We start from the raw sequence: 23,168 nt of genomic DNA, 5'->3' as shown, positions 1-23,168 counted from the left end.
GGTGGGCTTTGGATCAGGCAGGTCTGGCCATGCACAGAGGCAGAAGTCTAAACACTTCTGTGAATCTTAAAAGAAGTTCCCTATGAAGTTTAGGCATATCTAAGCATGAGGCAGAAGTGGGATGGGAGACCTCCTGAATCATAGTATTAGACTGGGATACCTCTGCTCCATCTGAGTCACACTTTAGGCTGTTAGCATACAGGTTCTGGTTTTAGACTCTACATATATAGAGTCTTTAGATTAGATGAGATAAAAAACAGGATTCACCTTTTCTCTTTAATCTTTTTCATGGAGGAGCATAATCTCTACTGAAAGCTCTCCAGAAAGACACAGAGAATTTTTAGCTCAAATAATCACTGTCGGAGTTTGTTTGTTTGTTTGCTTTGGTTTATTCTCTTTCCTTTCTAAAAAGGAAAGAAAACAGTAAGAGTTCATAACTATAATTAGTCTAGTTCTTTTGAATCATAGTGTCCTCCAGGGCACAGCCAAGGACTTCACAGAAGTTAGGTAAAGAACCTATTACAGTGGTATATGTGTGTGTATGATGGGGGGAAGGGGAGGTAAGACTGAATCCTCAAACTGGCATTCACAGAAATTGTGATTGTTGTCTAATCTTCCATTTTTTGTTTCTCTAGGTATACATTTTAATAATAATGAAAATAGAATTATCTGATGTTAAAGCATATACATCATATATTTCTACTTGCAGGCTGGTGGTCTGACAGGCACAAAAACCTCATTGTTTAGGTAAAGCCATTCTTCCTCAGTTCAAACCAAGTACAGAGTTTCATCAGATCCTTGATGCAGTCTTAAGCAATAGATTTTTTTTTGCATGAATCATTTTAGAAATGTTACATTCTTATAAGCTTCTTATATTTAAATTGTATCAATTGACACTGATGTAAACAGATCAGAAATGTTATTTGCTGCACTGATGCTAGCTGTAGCAAGGTAATATCCAAACTGAATTGCTCTTAGATTTCTGAATTCCACAATATATGCTATTTCATTCCCAAATGGTTTAATTACAGCAATGTCATTTTAATGATTCTTATTTTTTTCATATGGAATCATTTGCTTTGGTTACTTTTATTAAAATGCAAGTCACCATACTCCTTAATTTACTACTATAATAGCAGATTATCTAGGAAACAACTTACTGATATTCTTGCCTAAGCAATGTCCTCTAGAATGTTTTCTATTATGATATATCTTGTTTTTATCGTGACTTTTAAATCGTCTCCCCCCTTCCATTTTACACTCTTTTTTTAGCCTGGATGAAGCAGCAAAGAAGATGGAGGAGGGAAGAATTGTCCAGCAGCACAGCTCCTGTCATGGGATAGGCACCATATGCTGTACACGCTGCTGGTAACACAGCTATGACAGCTCCTGTGCCCTAGCTGGTGCTATGTGTTATGCCTTGTGATCTCAAGGCTGTCTAATTCCCTTATGATCATCATGTGTTCTTCTACTCATTTTGATCTGTCAGAGCAACCAACATCTCTAACCGAGGCTTTGCCTCTCACTCTGTGTATAAGTACCTCTTCATGTGTCACACTGATATGCAAAACTCAGTCTCCAAAGAGTCACTAAGAGTACTGTAATATCCAACTAGAAATACCTCCTGAGGCAAATTTCTCATAACAGATAATCCGAGTTGATTACTTAGACACTTATGACATTGATATCAATAGGAATGCTTATGTTCTAAGTATTCGGTTCTAAAACAGCAACCACAGAGCTATAGTCCTCTATAAAACAACTTACACAGCTACTACAGGCATTACCTATTCAGTATTCCAGTAAGGTGTATTTTTTCTGCCTAATTAAAAATAATCTTTTAGAAATAGCATTTTCTGGTCCTGTGAGTGTTTTATTATTATGGTAGTAATGTATTTAAAAATATAGTCTGCAATATTTCAATGAAATAAACCACTGTACTACTTAAGTGAAAATAGTTTCTGTGTACTGTTAAGACACAAGATTACTTTGTAAACTATTTCTTTAACTATTATAATTCCTTAGCTGTGTATCTGTACCTTAAATATATTGTTAGGAAACATCGGTTATTCACTCTCTCATACCCTGCAAATATAGCAGGAGCTTCTTGATGAGTTACTTGTTTACTTTTGTACACTGAACGTGAAACATAGTTTCAGTGCAAATATACTTGACAACTTGTACTTAGCAAATTTTTTATGTTCCTAATCAGTGCTTGAAATTGCCGGTACAGAAAGTTATACTATGCCAATACTCCTCAGGGCATCAGGTCTGCATTCTGGCACTGTTCAGATATGAGCTGCAAGGTTGATAGGTTTTATTTTTGAACATACACATTTTCTTTTTGAGCAATTAACAGAAATAAAAAGAGTGTATACTCCTGTAGGTATTTGACATTTGGAATACAAATGATTTCAAAGTGTCTGTTTAGTTTTGAGAAATAAGTATATAATTCATGGGTTCTGAGGCCAAAATTGTAACATACAGGTTGCTTTGAAAATGACTTTGACATATAATAATCATATACTATATTGTAGCAGAAGCACATTACAGTATAAAAAAGAGAAGGGTGTTCACAGCAATCACCTTGAGGAAAAGGCTCCTCAGAAAACAGAAGCTGAGTTAGATGAGCTGCATGCATGAGGAAGCCCATCTCTCTTCACTGACTACACAGAGTAAGGTGACTAGCTCCCCAGTAGGGTTAGATGCCTTGGTTAGGTATATTGAACAAATTGAAGTGTATGTACAACAGATTTTGTTTATAAATGATGACAAAATGTGACAAAATAATTGCCACTGTCCCCCAAAGAAATAAAAGCATTAATAATAAATTAGAATAGTTGTGTTTTTGTAGGGACTTGTAGGAGTTTGTAGCTGGGTAGGGGCTACTTTGAAGCCACTTACTGAGTAATATATTCTCTGTGTATTATACATGTCAGAGCCTTCCTCTTCTAACAGGTGGGACCCCCCCCCACCAGGCCTTGGAAACCATGATACTGACAAAAGGAGTACAACTATGAGCATGTCAGGATGGGATCCATAAAACCTTCATGCTGAGACAGAAACTCATCTAGAAGTGGCCAAGAGGAAATGCTAAGCCAGTGATTATATCTGTAATCTCATGACCCTGCAGAGAGGAGTTTAAACTCATAATTTCCTCTCCTAAGGTACATAACCTAACCATCAGGTTTTGCTCAGATGTATGAAAGGTAAGTGGCTATGGGACTCAGGCCCCCTACTTCTGGAATGCTCTAACCATAATTTGTTTCATAACTTAATTTTAGAACTACTATACCTATTATTCAGCCCTTGGGTTTTTTTCACTGGTTTCCATTTACAAAATATTTAAATCCTACTGATGATTCATGTCTGTTTGGAAACCTATATTGCATGCCTTGCAGTCTCATTTACTGACAACTGAAGAATAAACAAGAAATGAAAAATAAGCATATATTGTTTATGCAGTGACATCATTGGGCATTTTCATAGCAAAAGAGAGAGATTGATGATTGCATATCCAAGCACAATATGAAATAGTTACCAAAAACTAAACTATGTATGGATTAGGTCTGTGGTAATAATACCATACTAATAAATGTTTCCTACACAAACAAAGGTACCAGTTAGAATACAGGTAATGTATCATGAATACAACAATCAGATCAATGTTAGAAAATGTTCAAGTGCCTATTTTATAAGTTAATGTTGTGAATCCTTAGTTCTATGTAAAAATTTCTTAATTACTTTTTTAAAGAAGTAGGTGGCCTATTGTCTTCTGGAGGGAAACAATTGTATTATTTTAATCAGTAAATAAACATTTGCACAATATTTATTGTTCCACAGATTTGAGAATGTCACAGCAGCAGAATGAGAAATGTGTATAAAAGTTGGAAATTCAAAACTGCACTATACTGAGGGGACTCTGTGCATCTGTTGTCATCAAAGTCAGTAAAGATTATTTTCAGTTTGCTTGTAACTACATCATTTCACAACACTGCATTATGTATTTCAGAAGATAACGCACAAAGCAAATTCTGACACTAGTGAAAATAAGAAAAAGCACACAAAATAATTTGGTCTTAGTTGGAAGCATTCTATATCACACCTATTTGTAATCAGTACACCTAATTCTTCTTCTGTGTTCATTCCAATGGAAAATCTGAAATATATGATTACTACATGCAACTAAGAATCATACTATACATGAAGCAAGACCTTGAGCATCATTCAGATACTGATTTTTGAACTCACCTGCAGTAAGTGTAACAGGCAGATTTAATGTCTCAAGTTATCTGGACTGAAACTTAGTCTCCATCTCAGCTGATCTTTTCTCTTACAATTTTCTATGAAATTTACATTTGTGAATGACAAGTCTTAGATTTATCAGCTTTGCATGAGAACAGAATTTGATAAAAGGAACAAGAAATTTCCATTTCAAGCAACTTGAAATAAAATGTTACTCCTTGCTGTCCAGCAAGAACCTCTGAATTCTGCCCCTCTTCTTTTGCACTGTGGTCATTGAAATGGGTCTGGAGAATGGACAAGAGGAACAAGAATCCTTTCGGCAATCTTATCCAAAGAAAGTCACATAGCTCTCTAACATGTCAGAAACTCCAGTGGCTCTTCCTCTGGGAATTTCAGGAATTCTTTATAGGTTAGCCTTTTGAGGTATCCTGGAGCATCCTGCCTTCATCTGCTGTTGCAGAAGGGTGATTGTCTTGTACAGATCTTGTGCCACAACAACCAACTCCATACAGGTATCTTGGATATCTTGAAGCATTGCAAATCACACAAGACACCTATGTGTGGGCAAACAAATTGAGCTTTAAATGTCTATTAATAACCAGTGATGGTCCAGGTATTTAGACAGTGGAACCTAAACAAAGATTCAATTCTCCCTGAAGCAGACATCTAGTGGCTAATAAGCTACATTGCTCAGGCTTCATTAACTCTATTTTTAGGGATGAGATTCAGCTGCCTGAGCTTCTAGTGCCATTTGAGATGTCCTTGCATATCCTGCCTGGCCTCCAGCTCATGCTTCAGAAAGAATGGGTTTTCCATAGGTCTGATGTCAACGCTATCTTCTAGGTGTCCTGGATACCATAAGGTATCTCAAATGCCACTAGACAACCTATATTTATTTAAGTGAATTACACCTTTGCTTTCTGAATGGGAGCTTAGATATCTAGCATCCATTTAGACACAGTTAGGTGTGTTTGATCTAACATGAATTTCAGCTCTAAGACCTTATAATACAAAATAAAACAGAGTCCTTTCCAGCTGTGATACTGATATCATCATTGCAGAAACACATAATCTGTGAAATACCATACTGACGTAAGATTTATTTCAAAAGGCTTCAGTTTGCATCTTGTACCAGAGTTGCATATTGCAGTGATAAGAAATCTAGTTGTAATACTCATTGCTTTTCTGAGATGATAATTTGATAAACATTTTTGTTGCCATTGTTGTTTTTGTATATTTAGATATTTGATTTTTGCATGCCTGTGTCTTGTTTAAACTGTGATGCAAAGCAATAAAAATATGCAATTTTTCATGTTTACTGGCAAGATTCTGATGAACCAAATTCTAGATTCATGGTTTTCCATAAATAACTAACACGGTTTGTTGTTAGATCAAGAAAATGAACTGCCCCAACAAAGTCTGTGAAAGGAACACCTGCCTTGGCGATGGTTTGGAGTGGCAATGCCAGCTACCTTGTGGACAGGCAATGTTTATGTTTTGCCTCACAGCGAAGAGAACCACAGATGGTGCAGCCCAGCCACCCTTTTGCCACCCTTCTCCATAACCATCGATCTGTCCTCACTCCTAGCTGTAACCTGCACAGGTATTTCTGAACGTCAGAAATTACTTACTAACGTTTGGGGAGAGCGTTAGTAGCTAAGAATAAACCACTTTTCTGTAACCAGTGGAATGAACAGAGCCTGGTTGGTTTACGGAGCTGCATCCTACTAAACGTCTCCCCATCGCTCACCCGGCCCGCTCCCGCCCCCGCCCCTGCGCCGCGGCCCGGCCTCCCGGGCGGCCTTCCGCTTCCCCTGAGCGCCGGAAGAGGCGTGCGGCGCCGCCATGCAGGTCTCCAGCCTCAACGAGGTGAAGATCTACAGCCTCAGCGCCGGCAGGAGCCTCCCGGAGGTGAGGCAGCGGCGCCCCCCCCCGCGCCCCAACGGCCGCTGCGCCCCTCCCCCCCCCGCCCCAACGGCCGCTGCGCACGGCTGCCCCATCGCGCGCCCTGCGGCCTGGCCATGAGGGGAGGGAGCGCGGCGCGGCCGGCGGCGGCGGCAGTCAGCGGGCGGGAGCCGGGAGGCAGAGCCGGCAGGGGCGGGCGGCGAGGCGGGTCTCGCGCGGGGGAGGCCTGTGTCGGGGCGGCGCGGCGCGACGCGGCGGCCGAGCTGCGGAAGGGGGAGAGCCGCCGGCGAGGGGCTGCGAGCGAGCTGCCCGTGCGAGTCCGCACCCTCCCCGAGCCCGCTCTTCTCGGAAACCAGGTGCTCCGCCAGGCGCGGCCTCTGAGGCGGAGGTCGCCCGGTCCGCGTGCGGCTTAGGGGCCGACTGCTGTCGCCTGGTCCTTGGCACGCGTGTTGCGGCAGCTCCCTGCTGCTGACGGGGCTGGGTGCAAGGCAGCTCCGGAGGTACCACAAGGCCTCGGAAGTTCACGTGGGCCAAAAAGGAAATGGATGAATCCATATAAGAAAAAATTACCACGGGCTGATAAATGCAAAGAAGGGCTCGGGCTTTGGTTTGGTGGAAGTTGGGAAACAGGTAGGGAAAACCACTGTGCCCTGCCTCATTCTTGTTCTGTTTCCTGGGCATCAGTCGCTGACTGCTGTAGGTCATTTACCTGACCGGGTGTGGCTGTTTATATATTGTTACAGCAAAAGCTTTAAAAAGCTGTATTATTCTTTTGGGCCTGATTTCTTTCCTTTTCCTGAGTTACCTAAACCATTCTAGGTGTAACTCTTGGAATTTTGTTTCAAAATGAGAAAAAAAAAACAGACTAAAATGAAATCCTTTTGGATTTGTTAGCTAGCTAGTTTGTGGGTTTTTTTGTTGGCTAGTATATCTTCTCTATAATATGCTGGTAAACATTTGAACTGATGCTATATGTGTAGCTGCAGCCAAGACTAGAGTGGCTTACAACTGTTCTATTTTTTTTTATATATGCTTATATTGATTTTTTTTTCACTGAAACAGTTAAAATATTTTAAAACTAAAAATACAACTTGAGTACATATATCTCTGTAGGTAGTTATTCTACAGCCACTCAACAATTTGAATTGTTTTTTTTAATGTAAAATTGTTAAATTTGGTAATGGAATTTTTAATGTAATAATAGAAAAAATTTAGTGCACTTGACAGTTCATCAAATTATACTTTCAAATTTGATGAACTTTAAGCATTCGTTTGTTTTCTCTGTGTGTAATGAACTTAATCCTGATAGCTGTTTACTTTCTTTCAGTGGCTCTCTGACAGGAAGAAAAGAGCTTTACAGAAGAAAGATGTTGGTATGTTGTCCCATTATATAGTCCTTAATAATATGCGGTTGCATGTACACAACATGAAAATCTAGAAATAGACAAATAAAATTACAAACTGATAAAGTTAGTTATATCTAGCTCACATTTTGATAGCTACGAAATTAAAGCTACGAAGAATTTAGCTTAGAAGACTATAATTTAACTTCCTATATAGCTTAATGTGAATAGAATGTTACCAATATCATTTTAAGTTCCAAGCATTAAGTATTGGGACTGTAGACTGAACAAAATCATGATAGGTACGTTCCATGTATATTTTTTAATAAAGCCTAACTTCAGAGTCCTTGTGTATTCTGCTGTGTTTAGACCAGTGCAGGAAAATCATTATTTTAGTCTTAAGCTTGTTCTGCAGAAAAAGGATGCCATTTAAATATCGTAAGTAGCATCATATAATAATACCCACCTAACTAAAACACTTACAGAATAGGTAACAGGAAGGTGGGATATATTATTCAACCTCTCAATTGTATAAAATGTGTGATACATATTTGCTAATACAAGATATAATAATGTGTTACATTTTTGCTACTTCAGAATAGACATTTATTCTGCATGAAGATAGCCTACTTCTCAGTAAGGACTCTATTAGTCTGCATATAGCATATCTTAATTACACTTAAAAGATCAAGACTACTTTTTTGTATTCAATTCGTTCAACATACTTCATAAGAAACTCTTACACTTTTTGACTGATAAACACTACTATATTTTAAAACAAATTTGTTTTTACAGATATTCGTAGAAGAATTGAACTTATTCAAGACTTCGAGATGCCCACAATTAGCACAAAGATTAAGGTGTCAAGAGATGGACAGTATATTATGGCAGTTGGTGAGTTAACTTAAATGTCTCTGTATAGCAAAGGCTGAAAATACTAGGAAATCTTTATCGCAGAAGACCTTACTATTTAAGGTAGATTCAATAGGGTTTGTTTTTTAAATGGAGCATTGTTTAGAGTTTGCGTTTACTGTTATGATATGATAAAACCAATGTCTTGATATTATGACACTGTGCTAAAACAGGTTTTAACTGTTTCCTAAAAGGAATACCTGTATTCTAAAAACAAACTAACTCCTATTTTAATATTCTATACATGTATAATCTTTATATATAAAATGTATACAATATTTATATTTCTGTGTAACTTCAGAACACTTGTTTGAGTATTGCTTTAAAGGTCGTTAGATAATACTACATTTTGTAACTACTGAAGCAGACTACAAACTTCAATACTTTAAGTAGAATTTATTAGCATAAGAAGACTTACTGGAAGATACTATTACATTTTAAATAGTATGTCCAGTAATCAAAAGAACCTATGTGTAGGTAGAGGACTTCCAGGCATCAAAGCGAAGAGATTCTTTAAGATTAGTTAGAGAGGCCAATTTTCCCAGTCACAGGCATTTTGATCATTTTGTTGTTTTCTAAGGTCAGAATTCTTGTAGTTAAAATGTAGTAAAGTCTATGTATGTAAGACATGCATTGATGTTATCTTTTTAAATTTCTTATTAAAAATCAAATGTTTTTTTCAGGAACTTATAAGCCAAGGATTCGCTGTTTTGATACCTATCAGTTATCCCAGAAATTTGAAAGGTGTTTAGATTCTGAAGGTTAGTACAAGATATGACTGCTTACTACCTTTCATATGTTATTCAGGTTCGACTCAAATGCATGTTTCCTTCTGTATGTTGAGAAGTGAGAAGGTGTTGGGAGGTGGGGAATGATACAGGAATCTAGAGTAATATGTAACCTGATTTTTATTCCTTCTTGTTTTATCCTTTTTTTTTTTTTTAATAAAAGTTCTTCCCTTGAAGCCAAGTGAAGAATGTAGCATTCATTTTGAGCCAGTAAGCATGGAGCTTGGAAAGTGAATGTGATCAAAGACCACAACTCTGAGGAATGTTATGTGTGTGTGTGATGGCTAGGTAGCACCAAGTTCTCTGTTTCTCTTCCTTCTGTGAACTCCTAATGTAGAGGAATGCAGTGAGGTGGTTGCACTATCATTACTTCAATGAATTCTCATTGTTTTCCAACTGGAGCCCATGCTCACTAGGTGAGTTACAGAAGCAAGAGGTTTTTCTTAAGAAAGCAAGTGCTAGATGGTAGCATGAGTAAGACCTGAATTACATCTTGTTTGCTAGTATTTTGGTTGGAGAAAAACTGTAGTGAGGACAGCAAGGAGCCATCTGAACAATGAGCAAAGGAGAATCTGTTGGAACTTAAACTAGGGGAGGAGATCAGAGCTGCTGTGGCTCTGAGTTTTAGGAAGCATGGATTTGAGGAAGATTTTGTTTTGTTTTTAGTTAAAATATGAAGACTAAGGGCTGTAGACTGGGATACAGATGTGAACAAAATAATGAGTGATGAGTACAGTGGCAGAAGCTGTAAGTCATTGCAGAAAAATGAAACTGGTCTAGCTGTGGTGTGTGCGAAACTGGATTAAAAATGAAAATTAAGAAACACTGGATTAGATCAGGAGAAGGAGAGCAAAGCATAGTGGTGTTTTCTTACACTATGCTGTAGGACTACAAGCAATCATGTAGTAAGGGGACAGTGCTGCAAGTGAGTAAGAGGAGAGGAGGTGTAGGAGTAAGGGTTATGAGTGGCTGGGGAGAAGAGGAGGCAGGAGTGAGACCTGATTTATTTTTAAGAGTAGAAGTCATTGCAATAGTGAATGATTGCTGATCTATTTGAGCTTAAAGTTAAATATTTTTGAAACTGTCATCTCACTAGACTGAAGTTATGTTTACTTTAAAATTAGCAGAGTTGCTTCAAGTAACTTAAGCTAGCTCATTTATATGCAGCCAGCTTAGTTGAAGCAGCTACTACCTGATGTTCTTGACCCAGCTTATCTAAAGCTAGCTGAAATTCAATACGTTTCAGTCAAATTTGTGTTTATTTGATCCTTAAATTTTTTTTCTGTGGAAGTGCTGACACCTTAGAAAGTCCATGTCTGCAGATTTCTGTGTAGCATATCTGAACTCTTTTTCTTTTTTAATCATCTTTTTTGCATCGTCAAAGATTCATGGACCACACACACATGCTGAAAACCATTGGTTTAGACCTTTCTTGAGCCAATAAATATGCGGTTGAGCATTATGTTGAGGAAAGTGTCAAATGTACAAGAATGATAAAAAGATTACAAGGTGCTTCATATGTTTGTAAAGATTTAGAAAAGTACTTACTGTCTTGCAAATGAAGTTACATAATTAAAGATTTTATCACAATGCTTACACCATGCATTGACACCTGTGGGGAATACTTATGTGACTACGGCTCACATAAATGGGTTTTCAGGATTTATGCCAATGTTTACAAATAAGTTTGCTTACTTAGCTGACTTAAAACCTTCTTGCTCTCTCCTCTAGTGGTTACATTTGAGATTTTATCAGATGATTACTCAAAGGTATGTTTAATATTTTCGATGTATAAATGAGAAAATGTGTTTAATGTGTATATTAGAATGCAATTTCATATATAGTTAAGGCAGTCAATCACGACTTTGGGAACAAAAAAAGGGTAAACTTTTATACTTTCAAAAAAAATTTTTTTTGCTTCTTTGTACTATAATTTGCTTTATTACCTTTAAAGTCTTTTGACTGTAGTAATAAAAAAAAATCAAATAACAGTCTATTCTCTGAATAAAATAATGTGAAAAGCAGAATTAATAATTCTTTTTAGGGCAATATATAATCATAATAATTTGTAGTGGTAGCCCAGATGCACCATTTTTGAAATGTGGCATAGCTACAACGAAGTAAATAGCCTGATCTGGCAGTGTTGTTGTAGTAACAGTGATCTAAGCATATGAATGAGGCAAAAATAGTAGAAAGGAGAATCTTCTGTTTTATGAACTGCTGTAACTGGAGAAAACAGTAGAGTTCATATGCCTATGAGCCTTTCTTCAGGTCTGATGCAGATACCTCTTGTATAGTTAATTTCATAGAATGGTAAGGTTGGAAAGGACCTCTGGAGATCATCTAGTCCAGCCCTCAGCATACCCCATACAGGGATTGAACCCACAACCTTGGCATTAGCAGCATCACACTCTAACCAACTGAGTTAAACTTGCCTTCTGATTCCACAAGAAGAATTTATATACTTGAAAGTTCATCTGTTTTCTCCAGCTACAATAGTTGACATAAAAAAAATCTTTCTATAAATTTCCTTTACTGATTCATCAGGGTATGTGTCCAGTTCTGGGCTCCCCAGGACAAGAGAGACATGGAGCTACTGGAGAGAGTCCAGTGTAGGGCTACGAAGATGATCAGAGGGCTGGAGCACCTGCCCTGCAAGGAACAACTGCAAGAGCTGGGCCTCTTCAGCCTGGGGAAGAGCAGACTGAGGGCGGATCTTATCACTGTGTACAAGTACCTGAAGGGAGGGTGTCAAGGCGATGGGGGCAAACTCTTTTCAGTTGTCCCATGTGACAGGACAAGAGGCAATGGGCAAAAACTGAAGCACAGGAAGTTTTGCCTAAACGTGAGGGGGAATTTCTTCCCTGTGAGAGTGGCGTAGCACTGGCACAGGTCACCCAGAGAGGTTGTGGAGTCTCCTTCTCTGGAGATCTTCAAGGCCCACCTGGACGCAACCCTGTCTACTATGCTGTAGGTGACTCTGCTGAGTGGGGAGGTTGGACTAAATGATCTCCAGAGGTTCCTTCCAACCTTACTGATTCTATGATTATGTGCCAATTAAATATGAAATTTAGTCATGCAGGTAGTTTTGCTGATTTCATTGGGACAAGCGATTCTTTGTTAGTTGTTTACGGAAATATTTTTCTGAGATGAAACCTTAGTATTTCTCCTGCGGGTTTGTTTCAACAAGTATTTCTGTTTTGTCAGATAGGTTCTCAGATAGCTTTCTAGCTCTAGCCTTTTCAAAATTTCCACTGTGAGTTTTCTAAGCATGTGTGTGAATTCAAGTAGAAGAGAGCACTAATGATGTAATACAATTGTCTCCAATCTGTCTGTCTGTGGGAGAATGTTTCCCATTTTAAAGACATTTCTCACTCATATAGCTGTTTGGTACATTCACAGATCTGTTTTTGACTAGTTACTAGCAAGTCTTATGTATATATTGAACTAAAATTGGTACTGTATTCCAGACTGGAGTCCCAGTTTACAACCTTCTCTTCAATTTTATTTTCCAGAAGTGTACCAAATCGTTAGAAAGAAAACTGTTTTCAGATAGTTATTTGATTTATATCTTAAACATGATTAAAAGAGGACAGTAATGTTTGAGAAATTACACTTGAAATGTGTAGAATCATAGAAATATTGATTGGAAAGGGAAGTCATTTAATGCTTGAAGCAGGACTGTTGCTAATAGTGAAGTCTCTGGATAAATTGTTGAAATGCTATGCTACCACTTCATAAAGATTTTTTTTAATTGATGTTCAAACTGATCCTCCAAACCTCAGTTTTTCACTATTGCTTTAGTATTTTGTAGCTGAGAAGATTTTTAGTCTGTCATCTTTATAACTATACTTTAGTTATATAGGCTGCTGTTAGGTAATGCCATGGGATCCTCTTTGCTTGACTCTGACTTTGCAGATCCCTCAACCTTTTGTGGTAGTCAAGTGTTCTATGTCTTGTCTGTTTTGGTAGCCCTCTTCATCCTCTCAGGATCCCTCTTGAAGGGGGATGCCCAAAACTAGATGCATTGCCTCATAAGTACTGAGTATAGCACAGAAAATAGCCTTTACCCCATCTGCTGCCAGGATGCTGCTAATGTAGCCTCTTGAGGCTGGTTTGTCTCTTCACACTGGGAACACACTGCTGGCTTATATTCGATTTGGCATCCACAGTCCCAGTTACACTGCTGTACTTTTCCTGGTTTTAGACAGAGTTACTGAGTGCTGCCTTTGTTTCAGCCTTTACTGCTGAGGCCAGCAATCAGCAATCCCAGACCTTTTTTTTTCCAGATTCTCTCTCTTATCTCCAGGAGGACTTTCTCTTAGTTGAGAAGGGTCAGGTTAGAGGTTGTTTAGGCAGACTTGACACCCACAAGTTCATGGGCCCTGATGGGATGCACCCGTGAGTGCTGAAGGAGCTGGCAGATGTTATTCCCAAGCCACTCTCCATCATCTTTGAAAGGTCGTGGAGAACTGGAGAGGTGCCTGAGGAAGAAAGCCAGTGTCACTCCAGCCTTTAAAAAGGGCAAGAAGAAGGACCCAGGCAACTACAGGCCAGTCAGTTTCATCTCCATCCCTGGAACACATGGTGATGGAACAGCTCATTCTGGTTCTCGTGTCTAAGCATATGGAGGAAAAGAAGGTGATCTGGAGTAGCCAGCATGGATTCACCAAGGGGAAATCCTGCTTAAGCAATCTGATAGCCTTCTATGATGGAATGACTGGCTGGGTAGATGAGGGGAGAGCAGTGGATGTTGTCTACTTTGACTTCCGCAAGAAGACTTGATGCTGTCTCCCATAACATTCTTACAGACAATCTCAGGAAGTGAGGTGGATTGAGAACTGGCTGAAAGGCAGAACTTAGGCCTGTAGGTAGTGATGTCCCCCAGGGATCATTACTGGGTCCAGTCTTACTCCACTTATTCGTCAGTGAGCTGGATGAAGGGGCAGAGTGTCTCCTCAGCAAGTTTGCTGACCATACCAAACTGGGAGGAGTGGCTTATACACCTGAGGGCTGTGCTGCCCTTCAGAGAGACCTTGACAGGCTGGAGAGCTGGACGGAGAGAAACCTAATGAGGTTCAGTAAGGGCAAGTGCAGAGTATCTAGCAAGGAATAACACCAGGCTGGAAAGCAGCTCTGCAGAGAAGGACCTGGGAGTGCTGGTGGATGACAAGTTGACCCTGAGCCAGCAATGTGCCCTGGTGACCAGGAAGGCCAATGGTCTCCTGGGGTGCATTAGGAAGACTGTTGCCAGCAGGCTGAGGGAGGTGATCCTGCCCCTCTACTTAGTCCTGGTGAGGCCACATCTGGAGTCCTGTGTCTAGTTTTGGGCTTCCTAGTTAGTACTAGAGAGACATGGAGATACTGGAGAGAGTCTAGTATAGGGCTATGAAAATGATGAGGAGCATCTTTCTTATGAGGAAAAGCTGCAAGAGCTGGGCCTGTTTAGCCTGGGGAAGAGACGGAGAGGAAATCTTATCAGTGTGTATAAGTATCTGAAGGGAGGGTGTCAAGAGGACGGGGCCGGACTCTTTTCAGTGATGTCATGTAAGAGAACAGGGGGCAACAGGTACAAACTGAACCACAGGAACTTCCGTCTAAACATGAGGAAAAACTTCTTTACTGTGAGAGTGACAGAGCACTAGAACAGGTTGCCTAGGGAGACTGTGGAGCCTCCTCCTCTGGAGGCAATCAAAAGCTGTCTGGACACAATCCTGTGCAATGTGCTCTTGGTGAGCCTGCTTGAGCAGAGGGGGTTGGACTAGATGATCTCTGGAGGCCCCTTCCAACCTCAATCATTCTGTGATTCTGAGAAATGCATTATTCTTACTGAATCTTTTCTCTCCCTAGTAACAGTTTTTTGTTGGCTTACTATTATTTTTGTCAGCAGAATGTGACACTGTTATTTAATTTAAATATGATTTAATTTTGTGTTACTCTCATGAGTTTACTTAGCTTTTGTGCTATGCAAAGCTGCAGAAATTTCTTCTTTTGTGGTGATTTAGGTACATAGAGAAAAGTTTTGATCTGAATGTTGGTTTAAGAACTAAGTAAAGAATTTTGCTTGTTTTAGAGATAAAAACATGGAGGTATTAGTTGACAGTTGATTGAATTATATGTGAAAAACAGAACCACAGAACAGTTATGGTTGGAAGCAACAACTGGAGATTAGCAGGTGGAGCTCCCCTGCTCAAGCCGAGTTAGAGTGAGTTGCCGAGGATCATGGCTAGTTCATTTCAAGTATCTCCAAAGATAGAGACTCTACAACCTCTCCAGACAACCTGTCCTAGCATTCAGCAATCCTCACAGTGAAGTAGTGTGTTCAGGAATGTCATTGTTAAACATCACCTGTGCAGCTGCATCTATACTTCTGTATGAAACGGTAGTTGCACTTCTGAAAGATGATATTCTGCTTCGTTTTGGATCTTAGAAGGACCTACCTATGAATAAAAGTTGAAACATTGTGATTTCAGAAAAGACATAACTAAGAGGGGACTTGGTAATAATTTTTTATGAAGTAATTATCCAGGTTAGTACTTTGTTGATGTCCCATAAACGAAGAATGTATCAGTATATGAATAAAGGTGACAGATTTAAAACCACAGTGGTACTTAGTCTTTCCCAAGATTCTCATCAGTATTAGCATTGCTAACAAAGTAGTCCAGCAGTGGGGAATTAAAAATCTGTTGTGGCGTGTTAACTTGCCATCAGGACTATTAAGCAGGTTCTAACCCATTTTATCCATTTTAGGGTAGATATCTAACCACCTGTTTGTGCCTCACTGTGGATTCTTTTAGGACTGAGAAATTTATGTGAATTTCAAAAAAGAAACAATAATATCCTTATTCAGTCAGTAAACAAACAAACAAAGTTTATTCCGAGGTTATTGATGTCATTTACTGAAACACTGCCTTGCATCAGGATATAGTCAGTAGGCTTAGTACTTCTATGTTGTCTATGTGGTGTTGTATTTGAAATAAATTATTTCATCTACTGTGTGAAAGAAAAGCTGATACTAATTTTGGTGCTGCAGAATACAGGCTTCTGATTGTAGAGTTAGTTTCAGAGTATCACATATACTTCTGTTAACATTCATTTAGTATTATTTATAAAGTGCTTTGCTGTGGCTAATGTGAATGACAAAGTACTTGTCAGTTCTGTCATTTTAATAGAAATGATTTATATGGATTGCAATAACCCTGTGTGGGTTTGAAAAATCACTGGAGTTTGTGTTGTAACAGAAGTTGAGGAGATGCTGTTGTTGCCTTTTGTATATTCTATTCTCTCTATTTTGTTTTCAGATTGTCTTCTTGCAGTGTGACAGATTTGTGGAGTTTCATTCACAGCATGGCCACTACTACAGAACAAGAATACCAAAATTTGGTAGAGATTTTTCTTATCATTATCCATCATGTGACCTGTATTTTGTAGCAGCAAGGTATTGCTCAATGGATCATTTTGTTTCACTTTTGTTAGGAATGTTTTCCATGAATAAAATGAACACAAAAGTACTGGAAAAGTTAAAGACTACTTTTTTATTGGGAAAAATGGTAGAAATTCCAAATTCAAAGTGGAAACTGTTTGTGAAGAGTAGAAAATGTGGCAAGTCTAGATTAATTCAGTTTATTGCATCATTTAAGACTTTAATTCTTAAACTAGGTGCATCATGTTTTTGGAAACTTGTCATCAAAATTGCAATTCGTTGTATTGTATTTTAAAAATGATGCACTTCTAAATAAGGAAAATGAGAACTTTTTTCTATCCTGGTTGGTGTTTCATTATTGTTCAAATTTAGTCTATTAGTAAAATTGTATAGAATTACTGAGTTTGTGAGAAGACATAGTAAAAATAGGGTCTTTAAGGTTTCAATCAAGTTGTGATTCAAGATGTAAGTTAATCAAAGCAAATTAAAAAAAAGTCTTAAAGGAATTAATACATTTTTCCCTGGAAAAAGAGTAGTTGATATGACATTGCAGTGTAATAAATGTCTTTGAACATACACTTCTTTTTCTGTATTCTTAAAATTGGAAGGTGGGTGTATCTTATGTGATAGAATGCAAAATCTGAAAATTATTTATTTGGTAAATTGAAGCTCTTGACAAGAGTTTTCATGACTTCCCCTAACTTATAACAATATTTTTAAGTATTTGGAAGAAAAATGAGTAATTTTAGGTTTTTTTTTTCTTTTCTTTGCAGTTCTGAAGTATACCGGCTAAATCTGGAACAAGGAAGGTTCCTGAACTCTTTGCAGACTGATGCTTCGTAAGTATCTGTAATGCATGATGGATGTCTTTTTTTTTCCACCAGGTGGAGCCAAACTACTAGTATGGCCACTATCAGCATTGTATCAGAGTACTGCCCGAGTACTTTGTAAGGTAGAGTTCAAAAAAGAAGCACATGCTGAGTGTAAGCCTCATTTTATTTTATGTTCTGACATTCTTTGTTTTTTTTAATATATATTTTAATAGAGTTCTATTTAGTGGATATTTTAAAATTACTTAATATAGACTTATAATCAGTATTATATAACTTGATCTTAAGAATGTTCCATTAAACCTTTGACATTAATCTTCAATTTAACCATCATATGTAGATCTACAACAGGGCATGAGCTTTCCCAGACATGCCCTTGTCCTTCAGCTCTTGAAATAACCAAAAGAGATTTTTATATCACCAACATGTCTGATGTGTTTGAAATCTATACCAGAGCAGCTGCTGAGCTGCTTTTGTGTGGCAAGAGAACAGACTTGACGGATAAAGTGCCCAGTAGATGGGCAATAGCAGGTAGTCAGTGGGTAAGATAGCTTAGTAGCAATGTTTGGGGAGGCACAACTAGAGAAGCTGAGCAGCAGCAAAACAAAGGGCATAAGCCTGAAGCAGGAGAGTTGTGGGTCTTGTGTGAAATCTGAATCCTGGAGATGAGACTTGGAGATAGAAGGCTTTGAGGTAGAGGAATTGGTTGTGTTATAAAATTAGAGGTGGAGGGCTTTGAAAGGAAGAGGTTAGAAGGCTTTGGAATAGGTAGGTATCTAGGGTGTAAGGAGCAGTTAAGGCTTTACAAAAGTAAATATTTGTGCTCTGGAAGAGCTGCTGGAGATGTGTGGAGCTTCTGGGGTGCGCTGTTGAGAGCAGGGTACTTTAGAGAGGGAAACAAAGAGTGTTGCTCGGAATACACTGGGGATTTCTGTAAGCTTCAAAGGATATGGAATCTGGAAGATCTTTTGACAAAACTGAGGTGTTCATGAATATAGTGGAGGAGGCAGATGTTGCAAGGCTTGATGGTAGTGTGGTGGGTATAGGCAGAGAATTGTTCAGGTTGGAAGGAAGCCCAGGAGGTCTTCAGTCCAGTATCCTGCTCAAAGCATGGTCAGTGCTAATTCAGATGAAGTTGCCCAGCTGGGTCTTAAACTCCAGGAATGGAGATTTCACTGCCCTTCTGGGAAGCTTGTTCTAGTGTTTAATTATCCTCATGGTGAAAAATGTTATCTTTACATCCAGTCAGAACCTCCTGTGTTACAGGTTCTGAGTACTCTGTGATTCTCCTTCTGTGCTTGGCTACAGCTTCTTGATATGCTCCTCTTAGGTATTGAAAAGCTGCTATTAGGTGCTCCTTTGCTTCTCCATGCCAAGCAGAAGTGTACCTGGTTACCAAAACCTTTTTAGTTGTTCATGTGTCAGGTTATTCTGAGGTCATTAAAAATACTCTTTATTTTCTGTTCTAGAGAGAATAATGTCTGTGACATAAATCCTACACACTTCTTGTTTGCTACAGGGACAGCTGAGGTAAGTGTTTGCATCCCTTTTATAAAAAGGGCAGTAATATTTGTTTCTCTTTTATATTATTTTGCAAAAAGATAAGAAGAAATCATGACATATAGCTAAGTACTTAACATAGCAAGTGAGATTAATTATAGAACCATTAAACAGGAAGGCTATTTTTAGAGAATAATGTGGTTATAATTTCTGAACTGTATTGGTTACTGAAATGCTTAAGATTTTGCAGATGAAAGAGAAAATAATGTTGTCTTACCTTAAAATACAGACATTGTAGAAATTAACTGGCATGTGCACCCTATTAAAATTGGGAATTTTAATATTAGTAGTTTACATTGAGATCATACTTTTAAAAAAATAAATGAAATGTGTAGAAATTGTGCCGTTAGAACAACCATCAACCTAAGAAATATGATTGTTTATATTTGAAATAATTCATAATCAAACATTTTCAGAATGCTGGAAATTTGTTATATAAGCTCACAATGTATTTTCTGTACTGTTTAGGGTAAAGTGGAATGTTGGGACCCTAGAACTAGAAATCGAGTTGGGTTGTTAGATTGTGCTTTAAGCAGTGTGACAGCAGACACAGAGTGAGTAAAAACTGCCTTTATAAAGTATGTTCTTTCTTTTTTAACAAGTTTTGCCTTTAGAAAAAAAATTCTATTTTGCATTAATATGGCATGCAAATTATCTCCTCATTGCTAGTGTGAATAAAGGATTCATCCTGCCTTTGATCACTTTGTAACTGATCTGAATAAAAATGGCTATTTTTCAACTATATATACAATGGCAGGTTGTAAATAATACAGTTTTTTTGAAGAAGTGCTTCTTAGTGATACCAGTAAATTAATTTGCATTAATTTTAGCTATTTTTCATTTTTAAATAGGTATTTTCAGCTTTTAGTGAAATAGTGTCCAATTATAATCATTATGCTTTGCAGAATAGATGGTTTACCATCCATTTCAGCACTGAAATTTAATGGAGCTTTGAATATGGCTGTTGGGACGTCTACTGGGCAGGTAGATTTAACTTTGTGTACAACAGATCTTAGAAGATCCTATTTTTGCAATTGCCAGTTCATGCATGTCATATATTGGGTACACTTACTGTGATGTGAATATAAAATAATAAAAATAAGATCATAAATTTAATGTATAGAGAAGTAGTAGTAGTCATTCTTACAGATTAATCTGATCAAATGATCCTATGATCTTATGGTTCAGAATACTGTAGGGACAGTTTGAAATGATCACAGCATGCATACTATATAATTTCAAATTCTGCAGTTTTCTTTTAACTAAGGAGTCAAGTAGGTGAGGAACTTACTGCTTTTCTTACTGCTTTCCATGGCTTTATCAGTACCATCTCAGTGCAGCGTATGTGCTCTTCTTTATCTTGCTTGTCACTACAGAAGCAGAAGTGATTCTTTCAGCTGTTGTTTTTACTTTCTTATCTTCCTCTGAGCAAAATAGGGGATCATTTCTATTCATTTTTATGAATCCATTTGTAAAGTGGAGTACAAGGATTTTTTTTTTCTGACTTGAGTCTTTTCATCAGGTTAGAAAACTGTAGCTTGTTCAAGAGCAGATGCATACATAAGAGTTGTAGCTGTGATGGTCTTGTACATGTGAGGCAAGTTTTGTTGGAGAATATATTTTTTATTAGAGAAAAACTAGTAACATTTCTTCCTCAAAATTATTAGTATTCACATTTTGCATGTGAAAGATTTAAGGTATTCCTCAGGTTTCACAGACAATTTTTGAGATACACTAAGGAGATACTAAGAGCCTTGAAAACAGCTCATTTTTCAGTGCAAATTAGAAAGACTTTGGGAAGATGGTAAGGTCTTAAGTTTACTCTTAATTTTTCTAGACTGAAGCATGTTATTGGTTAAAAAAAATTGTAAATTGGGCTGGTTTAATAGGCATTCTTCAGATTGCTTAATGATTTCCATTATATAAAGCTTGTCATGTGTTTTTATTTAAAAAGAAAAAAAAATCATAACTTCATTTAAATCACTAGTGGAGAATTGTTTTAGGTGAGTACCTCTTGATCTGCAGTTTAATCTGAATTTTATTTTTCTAGGTTTTATTATATGATCTCCGGTCTAGCAATCCATTAATAGTCAAAGATCACCAGTATGGCCTGCCTATTAAGTCAGTTCAGTTTCAGCATCAGTTAGATTTAATTATCTCTGCAGATTCTCGAATCATAAAAATGTGGAACAAAGATACAGTAAGTGTTTTTATGTTGTTGAATTTATATCTTGTATTTCTGTATGTCTTTTTTCACTGGCATTTCAGAATTAAATAATAAAGCTTAAATTCAGTGTGAGAATTTGGATTTTTTACTGTGTGCTAATTTATACAGTATTTTGTCCTGTCTGACTAAACAAACTAACATTTGAATAAGTATGCAGCAGCCTGTCAAGTGTAAAGATACTGTCTTAGTTTTAGCTTAATATTTTGTTAAGATGCTTCTTGCAGTAGAAGATTTTAAAAATAAAAAGCAGTATCTTAGCCATTGCTATAGATTGTGCATTTCTCCTAGTCTGCTTAAACACATCCATTTTTGATTTTTTTTTGTCAGAGAAAAATTGGTCATCTACTCCAATTTCCTTCTCAAAGCAGGGCTAACTTCAAAGGTAGATCAGTTAGTTCATAAACTATTAAAATCAGGTACTGCTTTTTTCCACAGAAAGCTATTCTAATAGTGAAACAGACATTACACCTATATCAAAATTACAGTGGTTATTACATTGTATTAATAGATTATGTTGTAGTAGGCAACATCTCATCCTTGCTTTTTGCATCTATAACAGAAGTTGAACTTTCTAATTATGATGCTTTCATTATATTGTACTTTTTTTTTTCTTTGCCTAAGTGCAGCTTGCACAGAATATGCTAACCCATAGATCCATAGTAATACTGCTGTAATTTGGTATGGTTTAAGGGTTTATCTTTAGTCATTGTATTCCTTCTAAAAACATGCTCTATCGTGTACCTGTACTTTTTTAGCTTTATAATGAAATATATCAAGAGCAATTAAAGTAATTTAAAGAATTTTTTTCTAAGTATTTCAAGTAGTTGTTTTTCTGTTGTTGTGTTTCTTCATAAAATCTCAGTGGTCTCTCTTAGTTTTTCTGTGATCTCAAACGGTCTTTTTGTAAACTTCTCTGCAGTTACTTTTCATTGTCTGAAAGGGCAAATAAATTATTGGTTATTTATAACATCTGCAATGGCCTCTCTCCATTTTCCTTAGGTATATATATTTCTTTCACTGAGAATTAAAAACTGTAAGGTTTGTCAGGTGGCCTCTGCAGTGGGAAAAGGGAGGGGTCTTTGCTGCTGGAAGGCAAAGATAGCTTTGGACTCTTTCCTAGAGTATGTTCCAGCTGGCTCCACCTCTCCCAGATGTTGGTTCTTGACTATCTCTGGCTGGGAACCAACTGCAGAGGCAGACTGTGGGGTGGAGAGCATATGGCTTTGATACCAAAATAGCCCCATGCTGAGACGTGCCTTGGGGTGGGGAGCACGAGGCTTTTGTCTGCTAAGATCGGGGTGGGGGAGGACTCCTATTAATCATCGGGGAGAGACCAGAGGTGGGTGGGGTAACAGCATATAACTGGGAGGGAAAGGAAGGGCCCAGAAAGGTAGGTGGGATTGCTGCAGGGAAAGAAAAAAGAGGAATAGGATCAAAATTTGCTCTATTCCTGTCCTTCATTTAGAACTGTGTAGACATGTACACTCATGCTTCAGAATCTGTGGCCCAGTTCTTAGAGACTCTTCTTTTACTGACTGTCTTATATGTTGGCATATAAGAGCACCTGTATTTTGTCTGGGTTTTTCAGACTCTGTTCCAACTTTTATTTTTTGAGACTGCTGTTTCCTGCTTTTTACCTTTTCCTTAAATGCTATTGCAACTTCAATTCTAATCATTTTAAGTTAAATACAAGTGAGTGCTTTTATTCAGACTTATACAATACTGAATTTGTAAACTGCAGGTAGTGTGAAGTGGTGTGATGAGCCTCACTTTTATGTAGACGTGAGCAGAGTGGAGGAATCAAACTCCAGAATCAAATTCCACTGCCAACTTACCATTTAGCTGATATACTTACTAAAAATGAAAAAAAAAAATTAAAACTACCACATTTAGACTTGGACAAAATAAAACTTACACTGGCAGTGTGCTAGTGAC

The 23,168-nt window shown here is 37.8% G+C and overlaps 1 protein-coding gene across 1 annotated transcript in view; it reads left to right on the top strand.

The window, feature by feature from the left end:
• Positions 1–6,073: 6,073 nt before the first annotated feature.
• Positions 6,074–23,168, top strand: part of NOL10 (nucleolar protein 10) — a 57,490-nt gene continuing 40,395 nt past the window's right edge. The window contains exons 1-11 of the mRNA XM_062571159.1: positions 6,074–6,156; positions 7,478–7,523; positions 8,289–8,387; positions 9,089–9,166; positions 10,925–10,962; positions 16,495–16,631; positions 17,390–17,455; positions 18,916–18,976; positions 19,475–19,560; positions 19,912–19,990; positions 21,057–21,206. Coding sequence (XP_062427143.1) covers positions 6,091–6,156; positions 7,478–7,523; positions 8,289–8,387; positions 9,089–9,166; positions 10,925–10,962; positions 16,495–16,631; positions 17,390–17,455; positions 18,916–18,976; positions 19,475–19,560; positions 19,912–19,990; positions 21,057–21,206 — 906 coding nt within the window. The 5' untranslated portion in view covers positions 6,074–6,090. The remainder of the gene's footprint in view (positions 6,157–7,477; positions 7,524–8,288; positions 8,388–9,088; positions 9,167–10,924; positions 10,963–16,494; positions 16,632–17,389; positions 17,456–18,915; positions 18,977–19,474; positions 19,561–19,911; positions 19,991–21,056; positions 21,207–23,168) is intronic.

This window comes from Rhea pennata, chromosome 3 (assembly GCF_028389875.1).
Source record: "Rhea pennata isolate bPtePen1 chromosome 3, bPtePen1.pri, whole genome shotgun sequence".
NCBI classification, from domain to species: domain Eukaryota; kingdom Metazoa; phylum Chordata; class Aves; order Rheiformes; family Rheidae; genus Rhea; species Rhea pennata.
Note: the sequence above shows the minus strand (reverse complement) of the source record. Positions and strands in the feature narration are given on the sequence as shown.